The 25,757-nt window shown below is 33.2% G+C and overlaps 1 protein-coding gene across 1 annotated transcript; it reads left to right on the forward strand.

The window, feature by feature from the left end:
* The first annotated feature begins 14,190 nt into the window (after positions 1-14,190).
* On the forward strand, positions 14,191-18,319 carry LOC144561899 (UDP-Glycosyltransferase superfamily protein). The gene is made up of 2 exons (XM_078311002.1): positions 14,191-14,711; positions 17,363-18,319. The coding sequence occupies exons 1-2, from the start codon at positions 14,240-14,242 to the stop codon at positions 18,274-18,276; spliced, it is 1,386 nt and encodes a 461-aa protein (XP_078167128.1). The 5' UTR covers positions 14,191-14,239; the 3' UTR covers positions 18,277-18,319.
* The last annotated feature ends 7,438 nt before the right edge of the window (positions 18,320-25,757 follow it).

The following is a 25,757-nucleotide window of genomic DNA, read 5'->3' on the forward strand; positions in this document are numbered from 1 at the left end:
TTATGTTTTTAATTTATGTTTTTAAAATTCTGTTTTTATTTCTGTTTTTTAATTTCTGTTTTAATTTCTGTTTTTTAATTTCTGTTTTTGAATTTCTGTTTTTGAATTTCTGTTTTTATTTCTGTTTTTAAAATTCTGTTTTTAATTTCTGTTTTGTAATTTCTGTTTTTAAAATTATGTTTTAATTTTTGTTTTTTAATTTTTGTTTTTTTATTTATATTTTTTATTTATATTTTATTGTTTTAAAGTAAAAAAAACATAACAAAAACAGAAAAAAAAAACAGGAAAAAAAACAGAAAAAAAAAGAAAAAACGGAAAAAACAGAAAAAAAAAGAAAAAAAAACTGACCTACCCGGACCACGGGCACGGGTATAGGACGGGCAGAGCACGGTTTTTGAAAAAAATACCCGAGATATCCGGTCCGAGATACCCGTATACCCGCCTTACCCGTGCCCGATCTCTACCCGTGCCCCTGCCCGGGTATACTCGGTCCGCCCGTGCCCTGTCCGAGATTAATACACTAATTGGCATTCATTGAAATTGACTAATTGAGAATTGGGATAATTTACGTGTGAAACCTTCCTTTTAAGCTTAATGGTAGTGTTCGGCAAGGGTAGCTTAGGCTTCCTTAAAGCCACTTTCTTAAGCCTTCTTTTGCCCATATTTTTAAGCTTGCCCAAATTTTTAAGGAGTCATTCTATATGGTTTAAGCACTTGAAACTTCTTAAGAAAACTAAGCTTTTACTTTCTTAACTTTTTGTTACCAAACACCTCTTCCTTAACAAAGTTTAAAATTTAATCCTACTCAACTTGCCGAACACCCTCAATTCGATTACACCATCTGCTTTTGCTGTGCGATATTTCATGATGGATTTTAACTAGAACTGGTTTATAATTTAATGTGTGAACTTAAGCTAAAGCGGTAAAGCCGCAGGAATTCGTATCCTCTGAGATATCTCAAACTTTGCGTGACTTTATGAAAAATCCCAACCGTTTAAATATGCTCCGAACGAATCTCAAAGCACACATAATACTGACCTCCTACATCACCTCCGAATAGGCACCGGACACGTCGGTCACACAAAAGTTGAGATATCTCAGAGGATACGCACTCAAGCCGCAGGTTCTTAATTAGTATCCCCTAAAGTAACTCAAATTTTGTGATTGGATCCAGACAGACCGATCTGGTTTGGCACGAATATTAATGACCGCTCGTGCATAACACCTCGGGTCGAGTTCGCCAGAGTTCTGATTTGGTTCGAATCCAAACTCAAATTTTAAGTTACTTTAGGGGATCCGGACACGTCTCAAATAGGCACATTCAAGCTCAAATATTCCTTCCCTTCGCCTCATGATCAAGCGACCTCATATCAGTAAGAAAATAGAATTACTCAGCCTAGCAAACTTCAAATCTGCTTATTTTCCAAAAAGAAAATAGAATAAACTTAATAATATAACTATGCTGAATGTTCAAAATATACTACAGTAACAAATCTAGTTTGAAGTTTGAACTCTGGATATGAAAAATAACGGTATCATATTTGTAATTGTACATGATCAGTTAACAGCCCCTAATTTTTATGCAAAGTTTGTATTCGAGTTCAAATTCACAAGATGGAAAACTCGAGAAAGGAGAAAAGTTCTAAGATTGTTGCTTACTCAAAAGTTGAGAGTTCAATTCTCCCTCGCGACTTTGCAGCTTTTGCGAAGATTTAAAAAAAAAAAAATGGAAAACTCTTCTCAATTTGGAATCAAAGAAAAGAAAAAAATAATAATAACTGTACCAGTTCTCGGCTAAACAATGGGTACCTTGGTGTTTTTCACTAAGACTACAAAAATGAAGACAATTTTCTAATGATCTTAAAAATAATTATTATTTTTCGTTTAAATCTCAAGGACATTCATTGGACTGACCTACACTGAAAACTATTTTTCTTCTTAATAGAATTTTTCTTCGTCCAAGAAAGAGGATGAAAACAGGGAAAACTATTACAAATATACCTAATCCTGTAGCATGCCGAGCTGCCCAAAAGTATAGATGCTAATGATATAATTAATTGTCATGCATTATGATATCCTTGTCTATACTTTTCCTTACAGTTGTTCCATTTTATTATGTTTTGTATTTGAACACAGTAAGCTATAAATTAATTTTTTTGTATTTACTGGTAATGCCCCACCCAATTGGTGCTTGCAAGTAGCAATAAGAGGAGAAAATGTCTATAATAATTTGTAAATGAGTAAAGCTACCATACTTTGCAAATTAAAGTGAGCGTTTTAATTTGCGCTCATATCTCTAGTTTTAAAGTTCAAATAGTTATTCCGAACTTCTCAACATGTTTTTCATATTGAAATGTGCTTGGAGACCAAATTTTATATTTTTTTTTGGAAAATTTTTAACATTTATTTAGAATTTTTCAAAATCAGTGTTTTCATTAAATAAAAAAATAATAAAAAAATTCAGAAAAAACACTGACTGATATGTAGCCTGACTTAACTACTTTTCTAAACTTGATTATATATGTCTCTAACTTTTCATATTTACATAAGAAGATCACCAATTTACCATACTGGTATGTATCAATACCAAATGTGAGAGCTCCGGTAGATATAAAGCCTGTACTATATGAGAGTAGAAGTTGTTAAAGATTATGAAATTGGGATGTGAAATAAATAAATACTTTTTTGTTTGTTAGATACCTGTTATTTTCTTCATTGAAAACAGAGAGAAGGTTGTGCTGCCTGAGTTTTTGTTAGAAATTTGCTTTCTAAAATGCGACCAGAGGCGGACTCAGAGTAGAATGGGGGACAACTGTCTCCACTGGATTTCGAGTTTTAGTGGTAATCTATTGGTACCGATCGACTTTGTTCCTTCCTGAAATTTTTTTTGTCCCCCTCTGAATGTTTGATTTGTAATTCAGGTTAAATTTAATGTTAAAATCAAAATAAATTTCTTGTATTATGATTGGTAATTATAAGTTAAAGCATAAGAAATTATAAGTTAAAGCATTGGAAAATATAAGTTAAAACATTATTCTTTTATTGAGTACCCAATTAATTAATAGTTTTAAATCCGATTTGATATTTTTTTGCCCCCTCGATGAAAATTCTGGGTCCGCTCCTAAATGCGACCCTTTCAAAAGAAACGTCTTCTCCTGTTTTGTTTGTATTATTATGTTCTTATAATTTTGGCTTAATATTAGTTATTGTATGTCTGTCTTAAAATTATTGAATAATTATATTCATCCCCACAGCTATAATTTAGGAAGGTTGTATTATGATCCCCACTAAGTATTTACACACTTCTAAAATTAGAGTCCATGTTAAATAATGAAGATGATAATTATTTAAAGGTTGTACTATGGTCTCCACTAATTATTTAAACACTTCTAAAATTAGAGGGTCCACTTCTAAGATTAGAGGTTGTACTATGGTCCCCACTAATTATTTATTCATACAAAAAAAATATTTATCACGATAAACGTATACGAGGTGATTATTCAAGTATTTTTTACATAGATATAAATACTTGTAATACTTAATATCAGTGTTTTAATATTCGGTCTATTCGGCCGAATATTCGTATTCGGTTGGAAACCGAATAGGAAATGAGTATTCAGTTCAATATTCGGTTTCGAATATTTGGCCGCATATTCGGCCAAATATTTTTTTTCATGTTGAATTTATGCAATTTCTGAAGAGAGATTATTTTGAGAAAACAATTATTTCATTTTGTTCTTCTTCTTTACACTGTTACCATTCCTATATATATTACAAACATCTAAGCTACTGTTTTGTTACCGTTTGTACCTTGTACCTATGTACAGTATACCTATTTGTTGAATATATGCAAGGAGGCCCCTTTACTTCCTTGATTTAATCCTAGCCTTCTATTTCTAGATCTATGATGATTATTAATCTGAGATCCTAGATCCTATTTCTCAACACTCCCCCTCAAGCTTGGAATGTATATATCATACAATCCTAGCTTGCTTGAAATTTTTTCAAATGAACTCGGGTCCAAGCCTTTGGTGAGGATATCCGCTAGTTGATCTTCACTCTTAACGTATGGTGTTTCTATTTCCTTTGCTTGAACTTTTTCTCTAATGAAGTGACAATCCACTTCTATATGTTTGGTTCGCTCGTGGAATACCGGATTCGATGCGATATGTCTTGCGGAGTTATTATCACAATACATCTTCATTGGTTGATCACAAGCAATGCCTATTTCTTTGAGTAGATGTTTTATCCAAGTTAATTCGCATGCGGTTGACGCCATGGCACGATATTCCGCCTCCGCGCTAGATCGTGCCACAACGTTTTGTTTCTTGCTTTTCCATGTGACTAAATTTCCGCCTACAAATGTGCAAAAGCCGGTAGTGGATTTTCTATCAAAACTTCCAGCCCAATCTGCATCGGAATAGCCACATATGATATTAGAATTATTGTTTTTCATCCAAATTCCCTTGCCGGGATTTTTCTTTAAATACCTTAAAATTCTATTTATTGCCTCTAGGTGTGGAGTTCTTGGTGAGTGCATGAATCTACTAATTTGGCTTACGAAAAAAGAAATATCCGGACGGGTGACCGTTAGATAAATTAGCTTTCCAACTAGCCTTTGAAATTGGTTTATGTCTTTAATTGGTTCACCATCCTCATCATTTAATTTATGCCGGTTATCAATTGGGGTAGAGATTGGTTTGCATCCTAATTTACCGGTTTCCTTTAAGAGGTCTAAAGTATACTTTCTTTGGGAGATGAAGAGTCCCAATTTTGAATGTGCTACCTCTATTCCTAGAAAATATTTTAAATATCCAAGGTCTTTGATGTCAAATTTTTCCTTTAATTGGCTTTTAACTCTTTTAATTTCTTCTACATTATTTTCGGTAACTATAATATCATCTACATATACTAGTACAAGGGTTATATTTTCTCCATCATTTTTAATAAATAATGAATGATCGGCACTACAAATTTTAAACTTGCAAGAAATTAAATAAGAGCTAAGTTTTCCATACCATGCCCGTGGAGATTGCTTCAATCCATAAATCGATTTATTTAACCTACAAACTAAATTAGAATTGTTTTCCAATTTATGGCCGGGTGGTAGGTTCATATATACCTCTTCTTCAAGTGTTCCTTGAAGAAAGGCGTTTTTTACATCCATTTGGTACAAATTCCAATTGTTATTCATCGCAATAGAAAATAAAATTCTAACGGTATTCATTTTAGCTACCGGGGCAAAGGTTTCATTGTAATATATTCCATATGTTTGAGTATACCCTTTGGCAACTAATCTAGCCTTGTACCGTTCTATGATACCATCACTATTATATTTGGTTTTGTATACCCATTTGCAACCAACGGGTTTTTTGTTTTTTGGTAATTGTACAATTACCCATGTCCCATTTTTTTCAAGAGCTCTTAGTTCTTCCTTCATGGCACCACACCATACCGGATCAATTATGGCTTCTTGGTAGTTATTTGGTTCTAGTGTTCTCTCAATGGAGGTGAGAAATGCATTATAAGAAGAAGAAATATTTTTATATGATATGAATTCTTGTATAGGGTATTGCACCGTATAGGTCTCATAGTCTCTAAGTCTAGTGGACGGTATTGGTGTTCTTATGGACCGTCTAACTTCTTGATTTTCTTCTATCTCATTATCATTGGTTTCAATATTTTCTATTGTTTCTTCAACAACACTTGTCTCAACCTCTTGGTCATTATCTTGTGTAACTAATTGGTCATTTACATGAGGTAGTACCGTTGGTTCCAAATTTATTTTGTCACTTGCATGTGGTGTCTCACTCATTTCCATTGTTTTGAAATATGGCTTATCTTCACAAAATATAACGTCTCTAGACATAAATAATTTTTTTGTTATAGGATCATAACACTTATATCCCTTTTTAAATGAAGAATATCCCAAAAAAATGGTTTTGGTTGACATATAGCCAAATTTATCTTTTCTTTTAATTTTTACAAATCATACGCAACCAAATACTCTTAGATAATCAAAATTAATTTTTTGTTAGTAAAGGATTTCCATTGGACTTTTATTTTGTAAAATAACGCTTGGTAATCTATTTATTAAATGAGTGGCGCAAAGGATGGCATCCGACCAAAATTTTTTTGGAACATTATTTTGAAATAGTAATGCACGTGTCATTTCCAATAGATGTCTATTTTTTTCTTTCCGACACTCCATTTTGCTCGGGAGTGTTAATGCAAGTAGTTTGATGTATGATTCCTTTTTCTTTAAAAAACGTTGTGAAATTTTTGTTTACAAATTCCGTTCCATTATCCGATCTAAAAATTTTAAGTTTTGCATCAAATTGATTTTTTATGAGACATAGAAATTCTTGAAAGCAATTGAAAACCTCATCTTTTGATTTTAATAAATACAACCAAGTAGTTCTAGAAAAATCATCAATAAATATAACAAAATATTTGAATCCATTATAAGAGTTAATTGGGCCGGACCCCATACATCGGAGTGAACTAAATCAAACAATGCTTCACTTTTGCTATTTGATTGGAAAAAAGGAAGCTTTGTTTGTTTTGCCAACTTGCATATATCACAATTGATACAATTTGAAAATGAAAAATCTAGTGCACTATTTAAAATCTTGTTGGAAGGATGCCCAAGCCTCTTATGCCAAATGTCTTGGTTAATAGATTTAGCGGAAGCACAAACGTTTAATTCTTGTAAATTCAAGAGATAGTGTCCATTTTCAAGAAAACCTTCCCCAATCTTCCTCCCGGTTTCCCGGTCCTGAAAGATAACATTTTTATATGAGAAAATTACGTCACAATTAAACTCATATGTTAGTTTTTTTACGGAAATTAGATTTATAGGGAATGTATCAAGATATAGAACATTATGAACTTTTTTGTTAAAAATATCAATTTCTCCTACACCATTAATTTGTGCTTTCATACCGTTGGTCACAAATACAAATTGATTATTTTTTGCCATGTCTAAATTTGTAAGAGGGTCTTTATTTCCAAACATATGGTCAGTGGCACCGCTATCTATAATTATTTGATTATACAAATTTAAATAATTTGAGTTAGAGACAATACCACAAGTGTTGTTTGAATTTTTCTTGGAGAACCACACAGAGAACTGCTCAAAAAACTGCTGCATCGGATCTGACCCGCTTGACCCGCCAGCGCCATCTGGGTTAGACCCTGGTTCACTTGAACCAATCATTTTTATTGGCCGGTTGGGTTCAGTTTGAGCAGAAAAACCCCCACGCGACTCAGTCCGCGACTCAGTCCCTTTCTTTCTCTTCTTCCCTTCATTCCAGTCCGCCATTTTCACGTCTCCCCCTCCCCTCTTTGAATCCCACCACTTCGGCCTGAGATGTGGGTGAAGAAAATAGCATTTTTCGGCTTGGTGACCCTCCTTTTTGCAGTGAGAGCATCTATCTCCCTTGATACTTGATCGGTTTGAGTAATTTGGGAAGTTAGGGTTTTTTCCGAAATTGGGGTTTTTTGTGGCAAAGCTATGAGTCTCGTGTCCCTCGCTGCCACCGACTTGTGGACCACTCATAGCAAGTCGTCGGCTTTCTTCTTGCTCCACCATGGTGGTAATTTGAGCAAAGGAGGGAAGGGAAGTTGTTAAAAGAAGTTGTGATTTCACGGCTTCATAGCTTGGATTGAGACCCGCGAGATATTGGAAGATTTTATCTTCTTCTTCTCTCTGAATGGCTATTGGATCTGGTATGGGTGGCCGATAAACTCGAAGTTCATGCCATTTCTTTTGAAGAGCACCCAGGTACTCTATATTACTCCTTGACCCTTGTTGTTCTTGCTGGATTTCTAGTTTTAATCGATAAATGTGGGAATTGTTGTTTTGTCGGCCATACATCGTTTTTATGCCTTCCCACAGTGAGAAAGCTGTTTCATGGCCAAGGAATATTTCTGAAACACTCGGCTCCATGGATTGCATGATCCATGTCATGACTCTGTCATTCTTAGATTGCCACTGTTTTCTTGCCTTTTTTTCGGCCTCAGTTGCCTCATCTTTCTTTTTTGGAACCGGCTTTACAGACTCTCCTGTGATGAATTCTAAAACCTCTCTTCCACTGAGAGATAATCTTGCGGCACTTGCCCATGAGAGATAGTTTTGGCCGTTGAGCAATGAGTTTGTGAGTTTTGAGGTATTGGTGGCTTCTTTCGAATGCTGCCCCTCTGAAGCCATCTCTTTGACGTGCTAGACTTCTGTTTATGGGTTTTGATTTTGCTTGTGTATATACCAGTTTTGCTGGTAAGAATTTGGAAGAGATTTTTTCGGTCACAGAGACTGATGCTCTGATACCATGTTGAATTTATGCAATTTCTGAGGAGAGATTATTTTGAGAAAACAATTATTTCATTATATTCTTCTTCTTTACACTGTTACCATTCCTATATATATTACAAACATCTAAGCTACTGTTTTGTTACCGTTTGTACCTTGTACCTATGTACAGTATACCTATTTGTTGAATATATGCAAGGAGGCCCCTTTACTTCCTTGATTTAATCCTAGCCTTCTATTTCTAGATCTATGATGATTATTAATCTGAGATCCTAGATCCTATTTCTCAACATTTCCGCATATTATCTATTCGGCGTCACTGATAGGAGATGGATGTACAATAGTCAACCAAATTCGGGAGGAAGTCTTGAACTATACTAGGTTTGAGTTTGGTTTGAATTAATTTCGAACCGAGCCTGATTTGGTTTGTTTTAATTCGAACCCATTTCGAATTGAATTAAACTCGAATCAAATCCGAATCGAATCACGAACTATGAATTTTTTTGTCAGCCCTACATACATGATACAACTTATGAATATAACATGTGTTAATGCTCAAATTAAATGGCTAAATGCAAATTTAAATATTAAAAACTTGCAATTTTTTTTATAAAATTCACAATTCAATTTTATTAAGGTAACTTTTTATTTATTTGTAAATATTTGAATGACTTCAAACAGAACCGGTCGGAACTTACTTGATCTCGAGAATGCCAAAGAGCTGGTAAGATATCAATATTTAGACCCGGTGACATGGATTTTCCGAACCGTGTCAAAAATTTGAGATGAAGAACCGGGTCTAGAAATTTAGCACAAATCGGACCCTATCCGACTCATTATTATCCATATCTATATAATAACAGGTGTAAAGTCTTCTGAATATTAAATAGTTGTCTAGAGTTAAAAAAAAAAGTATTTTGATTAACATGTCGTAATTTTAGTTATATGTCGTGTTATGTTATGATTAAGTCAATTTTTCATGTACCGTACTATATTGTGATTACAATATTGAGAGATGATTACAGCACGTAAATAGTCACACCACATGAGTCACACCGTACTTAAACGTGCCGTGTCATCGTGACCATTTGATCATTTGATCAAAATCTAACAATTCTAATTATACATGACTCGCGTGACTATGTGCCATACCGTAACCAAATCTTTCACGTGGTGTACTGGGCCATGTCAATTTTTTAAAAGATAGTTACAACACACAAATAGCTACAACACGGAACACACAAATCATAACATGTAACCGACACGCGTACTGTGTCATTTCGTGCCGTAACCGTGATTGAACCGGCTCTCCACCGTACTGTTTTTTCCACTGTAGTTGTGTCACTTAAAATGACTCCAAATCCTCTGCCCCCTCAGTCACTACGTGTGGGGCCGGTCGTTTTTAATTTTTTAATTGAGGACCCATATTAGACCCACAAGCAGTGACTCTGGAATCAGAAAATTTCTGCCCTCCCAGAGGGGCAGAGGATTTGGTTCCACTTAAAAGTCATATTTAGAATCCAAAACTATGCTGCTCCTTGGTAGTTCGGCACTTCGGCCCCAATTAATTACTTGCCTATTTGTAATGCGTGACAATATGCACCTAATGACATTGTCAAACATCAGTAAATTTGCTATCTGTTCACACTTGTTCACAAATAGTGGATTCGGAGATTTGAATAATGAATGATGCTTTGTTTTACACGGCGTGGTTTAGGTCAAAGTGCCGAGTCTCTTTCTAAGTTTAATTTTGAGTTTATAGATCTACATTCAAATCAGGTATACTTAATTATTTTTATAATTTTAAAAAAAATATTTTATATATTGATTTTTCTTTTGTTTTTATATAGTTGAATTCTCTTCATAAAATACTTAACGGGTGCTTATAATTTAATAGTTACAATTTTACTTTGTGATTATTAAATTTAATTTCAAATTTTAACTACAATACATTATATTTTACTTTTCACTCCTCTCCCAATATAGATTTAACAGTTTAATCTAATAATTTTTTAAGTAAAGGTCAAAAATCAAGTCATTCAACTATTTAATATTCACAAGAAATTTTATCCATTCGAGTTTTAACCCTATAACATTTCTTATCGTGTATGGAGAGCAGGACAAGTTTCTCAACAAGACAGAGCATGCATATTTTACTATTTATATAATTTCCACATATTCAAATTCAACAGTACCTTTTAAATTTAGCGATTGCTATTTAAGAATTAATTGTATCATTTATTTTTACAAGTTTCTTATCGTGTATGGTGGTCTCTGCCCGTGCCACCAAAAATTAAAGTCTTTATGTCAGTTTTGCCTTGATGAGGAACAATAGATCATCTTTTTTTCAAATTTGTTAAATCTAGACAAGTTTTATTTTGATTAGGTAATCTAACTAATTTCTTGGCTGACTGGGATACTTTCCAGGATATACTAGATTTTGGTTTTGCATTACTTGCTCCAACAAAAAAACACTTCTTGATCACTCTCAGTGCCTTTGCTTAGATTATTTGGAATGCCAGAAATACTGTGTTTTCAACATACCCCTATAGCAACAATTAGATCTTTGGTTTCTAATATTGTTCACTTTGCTTGGATTATTGAACAGGTACCCTACCAGAGGCTGAGCAACAAGAGAGAGCTGCTTGCTTACCAGCAACAATGGATGACATACCCTTGCAGGAGTGGGACCCTGAGATGGGAGGCCAGATTATAGATTTGGACAGTGAGAAAGAGACTATTAGTTAAAGTGTCTATTAAATCCCTTGCTTTTGTTAATGGCATGTGTGGCCTCTACTGAAGTTCTTTTAGATAGGCTTGTTTAGCCTTACTCTTTTGATGTTTTGTTGAATGCTAGTTCCTTTTGTTATGTTGCCTTTGGTACTTTGAACACTTAAGTAGGTTGTAAGTTACTTTGTTTCTATATGAAACGGGCTATATGCCTTATTTCAAAAAAAAAAAAAACTGCGAAATTTTTTTTGGGTTTTTTTTTTTTTGCTTTTTTTATTGTACCAAATCATTCCTAAATTATACCCGAATCACAAAATTTTGATCCGCTGAATCGAACCCGAACTTTTTGTTTGTCACTATGCTCCCAATAATCACTAATGAGTATGGCTAGTATAACATCAGTGTTATTTCAGCATATATAACACCAACTTCAAAACCTATCGAATCGATTTTAAACGAGGAATCCAAACCGTTCAAACCAATCTACTTCATTAGTTGTGCGTTTACATCAAAATTTATAATTTTTTGAATTTATTTAGTATCAAGTCAAGCGGTAAAATGTGTGAGTTTTTAAGTTAATTTTAATACATTCATTTTTTCAACATTTTTACCGCTTGATTTGATACTAAAATAACTCGAAAATATAAAAAAATTATACGTAAACGCATAACTCATAAAGTAAATCGGTTTGAACGGTTTAAATTAGTAATTTGAAGTCTATTTAATTGATTTTGAAGTTAGTGTCATATGACACCAATGTTATTCTAGCCAGACTCATCACTAATTTGTTCATCAAATAATCATAAAACTTTATTTTTTAAATCTTTACAGGACTATGAAGTTGTAAGGAAAATCGAACTCTCGATTATCAAGTAATTATCAACAGTAGTTTTAGAACTATTTTTTAGCGAACTGTGGTATCCCTTTGTCAAATAATCATAAAACTAAAATGGACCTGATTTTGCCTTTTGTCATCGGTGCCTAATTAACAGATCCATATGTAACTCGTGAAACTTCATTTTTTTTGTGAAATTGGCGAATGGCCTAACACCACTTAACAGACTTTATCAATTATCCATTTAAGGGCCGCCAGCAAACAAAGCAATTCCACGTAAAAAATTATACTGCTGCTGCTGCGGCTGCGGCTGATGATGATGATGTCATTATTAATGAAATTTAAAAACATCAATTTTTATTTTTCTCTCGAAATAAAAACAGAAAGAAACCTTAAAAAAGGAGTTGTGTTATGGGTATCGGACTAGATTTGATTTGATATCTGATCGGAGCCACTTGATTTGCTTTAAGATTCGCACAAATTTGATTTACACAAAATTTTGAAGTAGTCTGCATGAATTTTAAAATTTTGAATATCACATGACAACCATCGGTTCTCACGCAAAGATTCACAAAGAATCTCAGTCGAATTTTGAACCTACAGCACACAAAGAACAATATTTACTTTTTAAAAACTGGATTAAATACTAATTCTTAAAAAAAGAAGGAATTCATTTATACTATTTTTTGGTGATACCGGATTATACTCTATATTTTCAAAGTTTAACATGATGGATATATTAAACTGTGCTTGCAGATCAAATTTTACATTTTTTTGAATTTTTTTACTATTTATTAAGATGAGTACACAAATTTAATTGTCTGAAACAATGATTTTCATTGTAAAATATTTAATAAATAGTAAAAAAAAAATTTTAAAAAAGAGTAAAATTTGATTTGCAGACATATTTTAATATATCCATCATATTAATCAATTTGGATCGACTGTTTGAACTTTAAAAACTTAAAAACTGTAAAGTGTAATCATGTGTCAAAAAAAAACAATGCAAGTGGATCTCTTATCAACTAAATCATATAAATTGAAGCATTATTAAATCTATCTCTAAACTGTGCGGAGAAATTAAACTTTACCACATCGATTGATCCTATCCGTTATTGTACTGCTCATATGAACTTGCTAAAATTTAATCTAAGCAATGGCCATGTGAGTCAATGAGTCATCTGCCACCAAACGATCGATGATAGTCAACTTAGTGTACACCAACTTTATTACTTAATTGATATATATAAAAAAAAAAACTTTATTACTTAATAAAAAGTCTTACTTCTAATAACAAAAACATAAATTAATTACAAGGAAGTTTCTTGCACGCATGCGTTGATTAACTGATTTTTTAATTTCTGGGGTGCTTTCTGTTAGTCATTATTTGTTAGTTCGAGTCATTATATATAAGCAATCACCGTACACATGTACATTATATAATGGTCGTTTTACAGCTGTCGATTGGTGAAGATCCGTTGAATATAATTAAATGTGTATTATTAAATTTCTTTTGGAATAAATTAATTTAACTTGTTGTTTTAGAGTTGCTATATATTAATTGTGTTAATCAAGACATAATTATAGTCTAACTAAAATGTACAACGATAGGCATCTCCAAGTAAAATTTTGTGCAGATTGATTTTTTTTTCTTTTCAAGTAAGTACGTAAAAGAATATTTAATTAAGAACAAAGTTTTAGAATTTCAAATTCATTTATACATTATATTTCAATGACTTCAGAGGCGGGTCTATATGTATGTCAGAAGTGCGAAGCCACCTCAATAATTTTAATTTTTTAATTATCTATATTAAAATTTAATTAATTTTTTTAAGCTTTTATATAGTATAGCTCCTCATAAAATAATAAATGTCTACTTGTAATTTGGTGGTATACATATCTATTTAGTATTAGTAAGGTTATAGGTTCAATACGTACACACTAATCACATTTTTTTTTTTTACCTTTTTCATATATTATGGATTTTATAAATTAGTCCCCTTTATTTAAATTTTGTAATTCCACTTACCTTAAATTATTTTTAAAAGAAAACTTAAGTCCGTAGTCATCTTCCTAGAAATTGCTATTTAACACACATGAACTGCTTAATTTGCATAATTTAATCAGACAATAGGCAAATAAATCTAAAGGAAGAAAGCAACTAAAAAAACTCCACCTTTATTACAAAGTAGCATACTAGCATTAATTAGCAATTAATCATCAACCAATCAAGCATTTACAATGTGGACCCACAATACCCGGCTTGATGACCTTATATAACCATGCATAAACCAACCGCCATTTATCATATCACAAATTAAACAGATCCACATATATCCATCTCTTGACAAAACCAAATTAAAATGGGAGCAGAAGCAATTAAACCAAGAGTAGTTCTGGTTCCCTTTCCTGCACAAGGCCATCTAACACCTATGCTACACCTGGCGCATGCCATCGAATCACGCGGTTTCATCCCCACGATAGCCATCCCCGACTTCATACACCGGCGTATCACCAAGCATGCTAACCCCTTCTATTCATCAGTAGAGTTCATTTCTCTACCTAGCAAAGAGGGAGATGGTGTTAATGAGCCGGAGGATTTTGCGACGGTTGTTAGTGTTATGGAGAATTACATGCCGGATCGGTTTGAGAAGATATTGAAATGTTATCAGGCGGTAACATGTGTCGTAGTTGATTTGTTAGCTTCTTGGGCAATACCAGTGGCAACCCGGTGCAGTTTGCCGGTTGCGGGTTTCTGGCCCGCTATGATGGCAACTTATAGGATCATATCAGCTATACCAACCTTGATGCAGAAGAGGATCATATCTGAAAGTGGTATGTATATATATAACCCTTGCTTTTGTTATGGATATTATATATAGAGATTGACTAACATGTTTTCGGTAGCAGTTCGGCCGAAGTGCTATTGATTCAAATTTCAAAAAACAGAAATTCAAAACTTCCAACTAAGTAGCTCAGTAAATTGGTTATATATTGAACTTGTAAAATGCCAATTTTCACTATATTTGAATTTTTTTTTACTATTTTTATAATTATCAGATGACATGTCTCTGCTTGCTTTTTCTTTTTAGCTGATGTGTTCTTAATTTCTGTTTCCTTAAGATTTTTCTTAGATTTCCAGTTAGAAAGAGATTTGAGTTAGTTGGTCCTCTTCTTTGATCTGATAATTAAAATTCATAAATAAATTTTCTCTCAAAGAAAAAAAATGTTAAAGACCATTTGTTGCATATGGTGAAATGGTCTTCGGAAATTATGTACAAAATAAAAGAAAATTTTACGATCATGATCTTCTTGTATGTTTGCCCATGAAGCCACATCATATTGCATGTATCAAAATGCAAGCAGAGTTTTAAATAATTATGTATAAAATACATATCATGGTTCAGTTTGAATGCAAGGGATATGCAGAAAAAAAAAAATTATCAGGAAATTATCAGCGATTTTCAAAGTGGCTTAATAAATAGTAAAAAAATTTCAAAAAAATATAAAATTTGGCCACCAAGCATATTTTAATATAGATATCATATTTAACGGTTTGGATCGATTATTTGGACTTTAAAAATTAGAAAACAACTTGGTTGCACGGCTTCTCTCCCTCTCTATGTATATATATATATTGTCCCTAGAATATTTGATTATAATAGTTGAAATCCAACTGCGGAGAAGAGCAGATCCGCCTTATCTTTTTTGGTAAGCTATAATTTATTTAGGTCGGGGTAAATTGCCGCAGGGGCAGACCCATGTAGTTTCAGGGGCAGTTTGGATTTTAAGTTTTAGTAGAGATCGGAACGTTTCGAGGTTCCCTCCTAGTTTCTGGATGTTTAATTTATAATTTGGATTAAATTTAGAGTTAAAATGAAAATATTTTTTTTGAATTATGATTGATAATTAGAATTGTAGGTTAGAGAATAAAAAATTACAAGTTAGAGTATTATAAAATATAAGTTAAAAGTATTGTTTTTTTTATTGAGTATCCAATTAGTTAATAGGTTTAAACCAATTTGATATTTTTTTGCCCATATGGAAAATCCTGAGTCAGCCCAATTGGTTAGTTTTCTCTTCTTCTTTTTTTTTTTAAATAACGGCTCCATTGAATGTTGACCTAAACCATATTATTAACGTGCATTAATGCTTTCTTTTTTAATTAATGAAAACGTGCATGAACAACTGAGCATGTGCATTTAAAATACAGCTGGTAGGCAAAGGAATAAAGGATTGAATCATTAAAATATATACAATTAGTTTGAGATAATATAATATATCTGTATTATTCTATTATCTAAACATATAGAAAATGAAAAGGTGATTTGACTTTTTTTTTTTTTTATTACAAATAAGTCCCATCTTGAGCTGTTCCAATGTTCCATATATATATGTACACAACTAAAATAGCTTCTGTATATTAATTTTAAAACAAAATGTACAAAAATAACCATTAACATTTAATTTATATTTTAGACAATGATCACAAAGCTCAGTCGTTAGCTTGATATAATACTATTTGTGACATTTGGACTACGACTAATTAGTCCTGTAGAGAGCGAATTTTTACAATACTGGATGATGACAGGGAAGAAGCCTGGTGTGAACAAGGGGAAAAGTTGTGAATTAGTGGTAAGAAAGAAATCAGAGGCGCAATAGATGTATTTTTGTAGAAATAAAAAAAATATATATATCAGGAAATATACTGATAGTTATTTTTCTGAAAAAATAGTAAGAATTGTATCAGTAGTTCAGTTCAGTCATCCTCACGACTAAATCAATGAGTTGATCCATTCTTTGTCACATCTTTCTTCCTTCTCTTCATTGGGGGGACCGTACTATTGATTCCGTCACGCCATGGGGGGTGAACCAAATCAATAGTTCAGTCCAAGATAAGAACATAATATGTGTGGCCTGTCATATGAAGATTGTGAACGGAACGCTATTCTCTGCGGAGCTTTTAATCTGGTCCGTTCGTTTTGATCGGACGGACCAAATCAGATCTCAAAATTTGGGCCCCTCTGATCTGGTCCGTTCGATCAAAACGAACGGACCAGATTAAAATCTCCGCAGAGAATACTCCGCAGAGGATACTGTCCCGATTGTGAACAAAGGTGGACCGAATCATTTGGTGCTTGCTATTTTTGGAGAAAAAAAATAACTATAGATTGTTTGATGAAAAGAAAAACTATGGATTTTTTCCAATTAAAAAGCTGATTATTTCCAATTAATTACTTGACGGTACCCTATCCGTCCGATAAGCACATACCGTTATTTACAACACTGGTACGAACTGTAGTGTCCTTTAATACTGATCTTAGAGAGTTGCTCCTTATAATTTCCCTGTGAACAGAGTTGATCAACGAATAGTTGGCCTTATTATTTATATAAATCACGCTATATCCAGTAATTCAACACTTACATGATGTAATTAAGCACGGAAAGAAACAAATAACGATGTTAATGCACTTGAATTTTTGCAGGGATTCCTCTGTGTGATGAAGATACAGAATCTTTTACTGAGATTAAATTGCTCAGTCAATTACCAGTAAAACTAACGACCAAGGATTTGCCGTGGCTGGTCGGTGATTCTGCTTCCTGCAAGTCCAGATTTCATTTCTGGTTAAAGATCATTGATCGAGTAAGAACATTGAAATTCATCCTGAACAATTCATTTCCTGGCGAGGATGGTAAAATTGACGAGCATTTCGAAAATTATACCAGAAATTCCCCACAAGTACTTCAAGTGGGACCCTTATTGAAGTACAACAACTCAAAGTGCACCAATCCGACAATGTGGGAGATCGACTCGACATGTATCAAGTGGTTAGATTCACAACCAGAGAAATCAGTGATATACGTGTCTTTTGGGAGTTGGGTCGGGCCTATTGGGTCTGACAGAATCAAGGAGCTAGCACTGGGTCTAGCAAACTCTGAAAGGCCATTTTTGTGGGTTCTAAAGAAGGAAAAAGCATGGCAATGCGGACTACCTGAAGGATTCATCGATCAAATTAAGGGACGTGGAAAGATTGTAGAGTGGGCCCCACAAGAAGAGGTTTTGAAACACAAGTCTATAGGGTTGTATATAACACATTGCGGCTGGAACTCGACTATGGAGGCGATACAACAAGCGAAACCGCTATTGTGTTATCCTATATCTGGAGATCAGTTCATAAATTGCTGTTATATAGTTAAGGTTTGGGGAATTGGGATCAAACTAGACTATATTGAACAAAATGTTGTGCAAGATTGTATAGAGAAGGCAATGGATGGAAAAGAAGGGAAGGAGATGTTGAAAAAGGTGATGCAATTGAGGAGAAATGTTATCGAGGGAATTGGAAGTGAGAAAGCTAGGAGTAATCTTACAACTTTTGTTGATTATTTAAGAAAGGCTTGAATTTGTTAGAACACTAGTTGCAGAAATCATTAAAGGTCTAAATAAGACTAAAGAAACAGAGTACATGATCTTAAAAATTACTTGTAACTTCTAGTTTTAATTATAAATAACTTTTATTTGGGTCCGTAGTTAATTTGCAGATTTCTTCGCTTTGTTTTCTTTGAATTATAACTTTTTCCATGAAATTTTTTATTATGCAGATTTAATTGGTCAGTACCTACTAAAGTTCCAATTGAAAAGGGTAATTCTTATGTCTGAATCTAATTTCGAAATGATATACTTCAGTGGTTTATTTCCTGAAAATATTCATACATTTATCCATAATAACTACATTAAAATTCGAATCAAATTTTGCTGAATTCATTGGTTTTAAAAAAGCCAGAGATGTCAGAACATCGAGGAGCATTGGACCCTTTTTTAAATTCAAAAATCAAGTCCTTTGATTCTTTTAGTGAATTATGACTACATTTATGCCTCAAATATTATTAAAATTTTCAAATAATATCCAATACATGCATGTCCTTACATGCTCATAAATTTATTTATTTTCAAAATTCATTGTGTTTGTTGACATCAATTTATTTATTTAAAAAAAAAAACGAAGAGATACATCAGAAATAACTCATATAACTCTGTCCCAGACCCATCTTCTTATCAAAAAATTTCATTTTTTTTTCACAGGTGACCGTTCGTTAATATCTAACGATCTTGATCACACATGATTTGCATGACCACATATCATATTGTGTCGTGGGCAGACCAATTGGCGTCTCATGTCGTGTCATTTTTCTAGAGGATGACAACCGGACGTGAATGGACACGTTAGTGCATTTGCGAGTCATGTGACGTGATGGTCACGCGTGTCGTGCCGTGCCATGACGTGTTCGATCACGTCAGGGCTATTTCACATCCTACTCACATGTAATAACATCTAAGTTCCTCAAATTTATGTAAATTATCTTTTGAAAAAATAAGTGAGGATTTTTCTACCCCTTTCATATTAATGAACAAAATAAGTGAGGATTTTTCTATTAAACTTGCACCATTTGATAATTTTGTTGCTAATAAGAAAAAGTAAAGTGATAATTTGTTGCACTGAAGTTAACACATAACCATTTCAACAAAAGATATAAAAAAGGAAGTAGAAAAAATAACTTAATTATCAGTCTAAAAGATATGCGAAAGTTACTGAAGACTAGGCATGATCCAAGTTACTGGTTCGTGGAAAGGATAAGGTAGTTCTTCTTCCCAGCAACGATTCTCAATATCATACCTCATCAGGTAATTGAGAAGAATTGGCCATGAATTTTTTACCGGCGTGAGAGCACCTACACTATAGTAGACACAGTTACCCCTGAATCGATCAAAATCAGTAGCTCTGACAGTAAAGCCTCCTGATGAACTCCCCAAAAACAATGCCTGGTCAGCGAAATTGCTCATCTTCACCCAAATCAGATCACCATTCTCTAATTGATTTAATCGATATATCTCGAAGTGAAACTTAATAAGAGTTGCACCTTAGATATGTAGTCCAGAAACTGACAAACTAGTAACAAGTCTCCTGACGACTCGACAAAATAATTTTGATCATCTAAAAAATAGGGATCTGAAGTTCAGGAATCGGGATAAGGTATTGTCGACATGATTTCACCAGTAGTCGCATGGATGACCTCTGTGGCTCCAGTTTCTTCAACAACACAGTAATACATTCCTTTGTAGTATGCAATGGGACCCCTTTCAGTCAAGTTCTTTCCAATTGTGATTCACTTGCCCTCGCCGTTCTGATACCATGCCAAATAATGTGTATTGGAATTTTTCACGCACCCGTAAACTGCCACGTGGTTTAAACCAATCATATTGCACGGGAAGCAATAGTTATTAATGGGAGGAAGAATCACCTCGTTATTAGTAAGAGGATTGATAAGAGACCAGGAGACCGGATAGTTCCAGCCAGGATGGGGTGCCCTATGGATCCGGTAAATCTCACGTGTTCTTTCTCAGGTAAACTGATTATCTCACCTTGTGAATCGAGGAAAATGAATTTGTGTATTTCATCACAAGGAAACGAGTATAGTAAGAAGGAATTAGACCTGAGACCTAATAAACAGGGGAGTAGAGGGTGATGATCGGAAGCAGGGGTTGCAGAGCGCCCGTGCTTGCAAACCTTGCGAAATCAAACAAAATCAAAAAGGTCGCAGAGATTTCTGGAGATGAGGCGAAGCAAATCTGGATTCAAATCCGACCAATCTCTCTTTTCATGATCGCTCTTTTTATCTCGGTGAAGTAAATCCATGGAGATTCGCTCTACGGATTGCTAAGGGTTAAGGGCCTTGTTATATGAGAAAAGGTAACGTCCCTGGGCTACAATCCCCGAAAATCCCCGCGTATAAAAATCTTTCATTTTTAGCTTAGTTCCAACGCGCTTTCAACCGCCGATAACGGAAGAAGTACTTTTTCAGCCACGCGCTTTCAACTACCATAACCGGCAATGACGCGCTTTCAACTACCATAACCGGCAATGACGCGCTTTCAACTGCCATAATTTCAAGTACAATATGTATGTTCACAAAATAATATTTGTATGCTCAAAGAATAATATGTGTATGTTCACAGAATAATATGTGTATGTTAATAGGATAATATGTGTATGTTCACAGGATAATATGTGTATGTTCACAGAATAATATTTATATGTTCACAGGATAATATTTGTATGTTCACAGAAGGTGGTCCCCAGTTTAACTGCCGATTGTACTTTGTTTGTTGACCATGCGTTTTCAACAGCTTTCACGCATTTTCATCTGGGACCACGCTGTTTCATCTGCAGGACATCCATTGAACTTGTTTATATGATTGTTTTCATAGTATTCGGATCTAATGAATTTGTTTATAGGATTAGTGTAAAAAGTTCGAAGATTTTCGGAGCACTGAGGGTCGGGGACTGTTAGCTGCTTCCTTGTTATATTTCTTCCTTTATAAGTAAATAACCTCCTTTATTTGGCTTTGCTGAATGCCTGAATTGGTTATCCCAAATGCAGTTAGATAATTAAAATTTATTTTTTAAAAAAAATTTTACCATTTTTTTAAATAAGGACAAAACCATTAAAAAGGAGATTCTGGACCATCCGAAAAAAGTGATATAGTACCTACGTAAAAAAATAGTAAAAAATTCTAAAAAAATATAAATTTGGTCTGTAAGAATATTTTATTATGAATATCATGTTGAGGGGTTTGAAACGATTGTTCGCACTTTGAAAACAGAAATAAATAATATGGAACATATTAGAGCACAAAATCATGGTGCATTTGAACCCTCCATAAATTTTCTATATACAGACAGGCATATATAATAAGTGTTCTATAATTAAATTTATCTTAGACTCCTATAATATTTCACTCAGATCAAATTGCATAACTAGCCTTTTCAATGATATTATAATCTAATAATCCAATCCGAATTAAAAAATATATCTGATTGATTGTTTATTAGAATCATGTATGAATTTTGTAAAGGGTCTATCTTACTTATTGAATTCACTTTTGAATTTTGCACGATCAGAATGCGAAATATGTTAAGAATACTTATCATTCTAATATATATACTAAATATAATTTAAGTTGCTTCAAAGCTATTTGTATCACGTATACATAAACTTTAAAAATATTAAATCATAATTATTCATATAAATTAGTTTAACTAAATTTAAAATATAAACTAGTTATATTTACTCGTGTTATGTATGCATTTTACTATTTCAATATAATTCTGAATCCGAAATTCATTATCATAAAGGATATGAATTTGCCTTTGAATCCCCGATTTTTTTTAGATATATATGGATCCTCATACCGATCGATCTTATAATTTTTTTAATAAATTCGTACTTACATTATACTAGAATTAGGGACTGTTCAACTACCAGGCAGGAACAGGAATGAGTTTAGGTTCGGGTCCAATTTAAATGAGCGAAATACTGTGCGCGTGGAAAAAAAAATCACTTTGAGTGAATTTTTTTTTTTTCCCACGGATACAGTGACAGCCGGACAGGCCCTTAGATTCCGAATCCGATCCATTGACAAGGCTATGCATAACAGATTGCTATGCAAAATAACAACCTAGGAACTGTCATGGCTGGTCATGTATTCTTGAAACCTGGAAATTGCGATTTCAATTCTGATCAAAGATTTTCACCTGAGCAAGAACCTCAAAACAATCCATCCTAAACAATTTGATTTCCCTCTATTTAAGCTAAAACTGGTAAATATTTATCATAAATGCTCCACAGCTCCACAAGTCCTATCAATGTTTATAACAAAAATTAAATCCGGCCTAACTTTATTTATCCTAGTGGAGATCATTTTACTAGCGAAAAAAAAAACTTGTGCAGGTGGATCGTGCTTTCAACCTATTTCGGGCATTGATTCAAAAAAATAAGAATTATTTTGAGCTGATTGGATTGTATTTATAGGCCCAAATACAGTTAAAGGTCGTTAGGTATTCTTCTTTGAGATCTAATGGTTAATGGTTTTCTCAATTTGAGCTAACAACTTGACAGTAAAAGAAAGACTTTTCTGGCTTAATTTGAGCTAATAACTTGATAGTAAGAGAAACACTTTACTGGGCTAAAGATATTGACAATGCAATTTTGGCTTCATACAACGCACATATATTAGAGTAAAAACAATGATGCATCGGATTTGTCATTTGTGCGTTGCATGGCGTTGCATGAAATCAAACCTGATCTGTCAATATTTTGACTTGACTACTTCAGCCAATGTGCTAATCCAATGGTGTTTGAAATACCATGTTGAGCATCCTTAATTTTAAGATCCTTTTCCAAAAAAGTTAATACCATTAAGTAGTACACTTGTTTGCTTTTTTTTTTTTTGGAATAAAGTAGGTATGACCCACCTGTTTCATTAGCTGAAACAAATAGTAGTTCTTACAAAAGCAATGGATAAATCCATTGGATAAAGAATATTACCAAAAACAGAACATGTCCATAAGAGATCTAAAGGATCATCTTAGGTATCTAATCAGCAAGTAGTAAGAAAGTAGCATATTAGAAAACCTAACTAATAGGGTGCAAGACAAAACACGCAACTTAACAAAGTACAATATCAATTATTACAATTAGGACAATCCCAATGAAGTACATTTGTTTGCTAACTGAAGTACAATTTCTGCTATGAAATCTAAAAGAAATAAAATTGGTACCAAAAAAAAAAAAATACATGTTAATTACGCAACAAGTGATCCCAAGGAGAAAAAAAAATCAGCTTATCTCCTGTAATAAAATTGCCCTTAATTCCATTTTTTCTCTTGGTTATCAGCATAATCAATTGAAAAGGAAGCTGCAGCATAAGAAGTCACAGATACTATTGCAACACTCATAGAAACCAGTACAGCTGCAATATAAAGTTATATCCAATCAGTCATAACTCAACCCTTTTAGAATTATTTGCTTATTTATCTTCAATTGAAACCAAACATATCAGTAATTCAGTAAAAGAAAATTAAAAATAGGGCCAAAGCCACCCAAAATTTTAACAGGAAAAAAAAATTGGTTGATTTTTTCATGATTTCTCTAGTTGCTCTGTGAAGTTCTAACAGAAATTCAGATGATTTGAAATCAAGAAAAAAAGAAAATCAAAGAAACAGATTTTTGTAAATTAGAAACTTGTTATTAGAAAGAAAGAAGAACAATAAACAGAAAAGATACTTTCCATTTATCCGTTACTTTGTCTTGAAAATCTTCATTTCTGGACATCCCTTGAGAAGAAGGTGGCTCCATCTTTATCTCAGTCGCTTCTGAGTTCTCTCTATTTTATTCCTTTGTCTGTTTGTTTTTTTTGGTCTTTCTTATCAAAGCCCGTATGCAAATTCCTTTTTGTGTCTCTCTTCTTTTTTTTTCTTTTCTTTTTTTTGAGGGAAAAGCCCGTAGGCGTATTCCTTTTAGTGTCTCAGTCGCTTCTTTTAATGCTTTGTCTCATGTTTGATTGTGGTCTAAAGAGTGGAATAAGAAGTTTAGACTTTGTTATTCTATCAAACGAGCATTAATTGAGTTAGATTAAGATGGTACAAGCCAATTTTTAAGCCGGTCTAAATTAAACCACCTCACATAGTAGTTTAATTTTATGGCACGTTGTGGCCTAACTTGAATGATTATAATAATATTTTATTTGTATAATTAGTATATTATTATTAATAACTATATTAGTATATAATTATATAAGAGGAATGATCAAGTTACAATAATTTTTGAGTTACAACAAGTCACCACAACCATTTTCTACATTTTCAAAGTCCAAATCGTCGATCCAAACCGTTAGATGTGATCTCTACAATAAAATGTGCTTGGAGACCAAATTTTACATTTTTTGGAATTTTTTTACTATTTATTAAGATGGGTACAAAATTCAATGGTCTGAATTTGACTAGTTTTTGTACCCATCTTAATAAATAGTAAAAAAATTCTAAATTTATCAATATGCCCGTTCAAAGTTCTAAATTTAGATATGTTCTTATCAAAGTATTGGAATTTGATATTTATTTGTGACGCCGGATAGAACGGAAGATTGTTCTATAGGCGTGCGATACTAATAATCTTTAGAGAATAAATTTGAGAGAACACCAAAATAAAAGGGAGAATTGTCTCTCCTTAATTTTATAAAAAAATATCCAGAAAATTTGTTTTTTTTTCTCACCCACAAGCCGGGTTATATAGCTATTACTCATTACAGAAATTAGGAAGGAAAGTTGCTAATATTTGGTAACATATTACACAAATATTTTAAATTACTAAAACAGAAATTTAACAGCAAGGAGCTGCTGTCCAGAGGCAAAATTAATAAATAAAAATCTAAATAGAAAATATTACCATAAAGCTAAACTAAGTAAATATTTTTTTTCTGATTTTCTGGTTGAAATGAATCTTCTTAATCTGATGGTACCCGGTAAATGCATTTTTCTGATTTTGCTCCTGCATCAGTCGCTCCTGGTTGAAAAGAACTCGCCTTTGAGTTACTTTCCTTGTAGACCTCTTTCAAACAGTACAAATTTAGAACAAGCACTGTAAAAGAATATCGAAACCGCATGAGATCATGGGGAACAAGAATAGAGTTGTGCAACCCACAAATGGGTAGTCTAACGATTGGTTTCATGATCTCATCAAAACTGAAATCAAACCGAGTATTGTAACATCTAAAAAATATGAAGTACCCTTCATTTGATGTGTCACTTCTTAGTTTTAAAAAAGGATCATCATATCCATACCTTAAATTGTTTATATTGATTAAACAAGTTTTCTGTTGAAATTGTTGGAGATCAGAATTTGTTGTTGACAAGGAATGAACTTCTTTGGTGGAAGTAGTTGTTGTGTTCGAAGGGAAGAATGATGACACCAGTAAATCACCTACAAGGCCATTGTCAAATGACTCTATTTCTGTTCGGGACTCTCCCAACTTAGAAATAGTATAGT

This window comes from Carex rostrata, chromosome 11 (genome assembly GCF_964058835.1).
Source record: "Carex rostrata chromosome 11, lpCarRost1.2, whole genome shotgun sequence".
NCBI classification, from domain to species: domain Eukaryota; kingdom Viridiplantae; phylum Streptophyta; class Magnoliopsida; order Poales; family Cyperaceae; genus Carex; species Carex rostrata.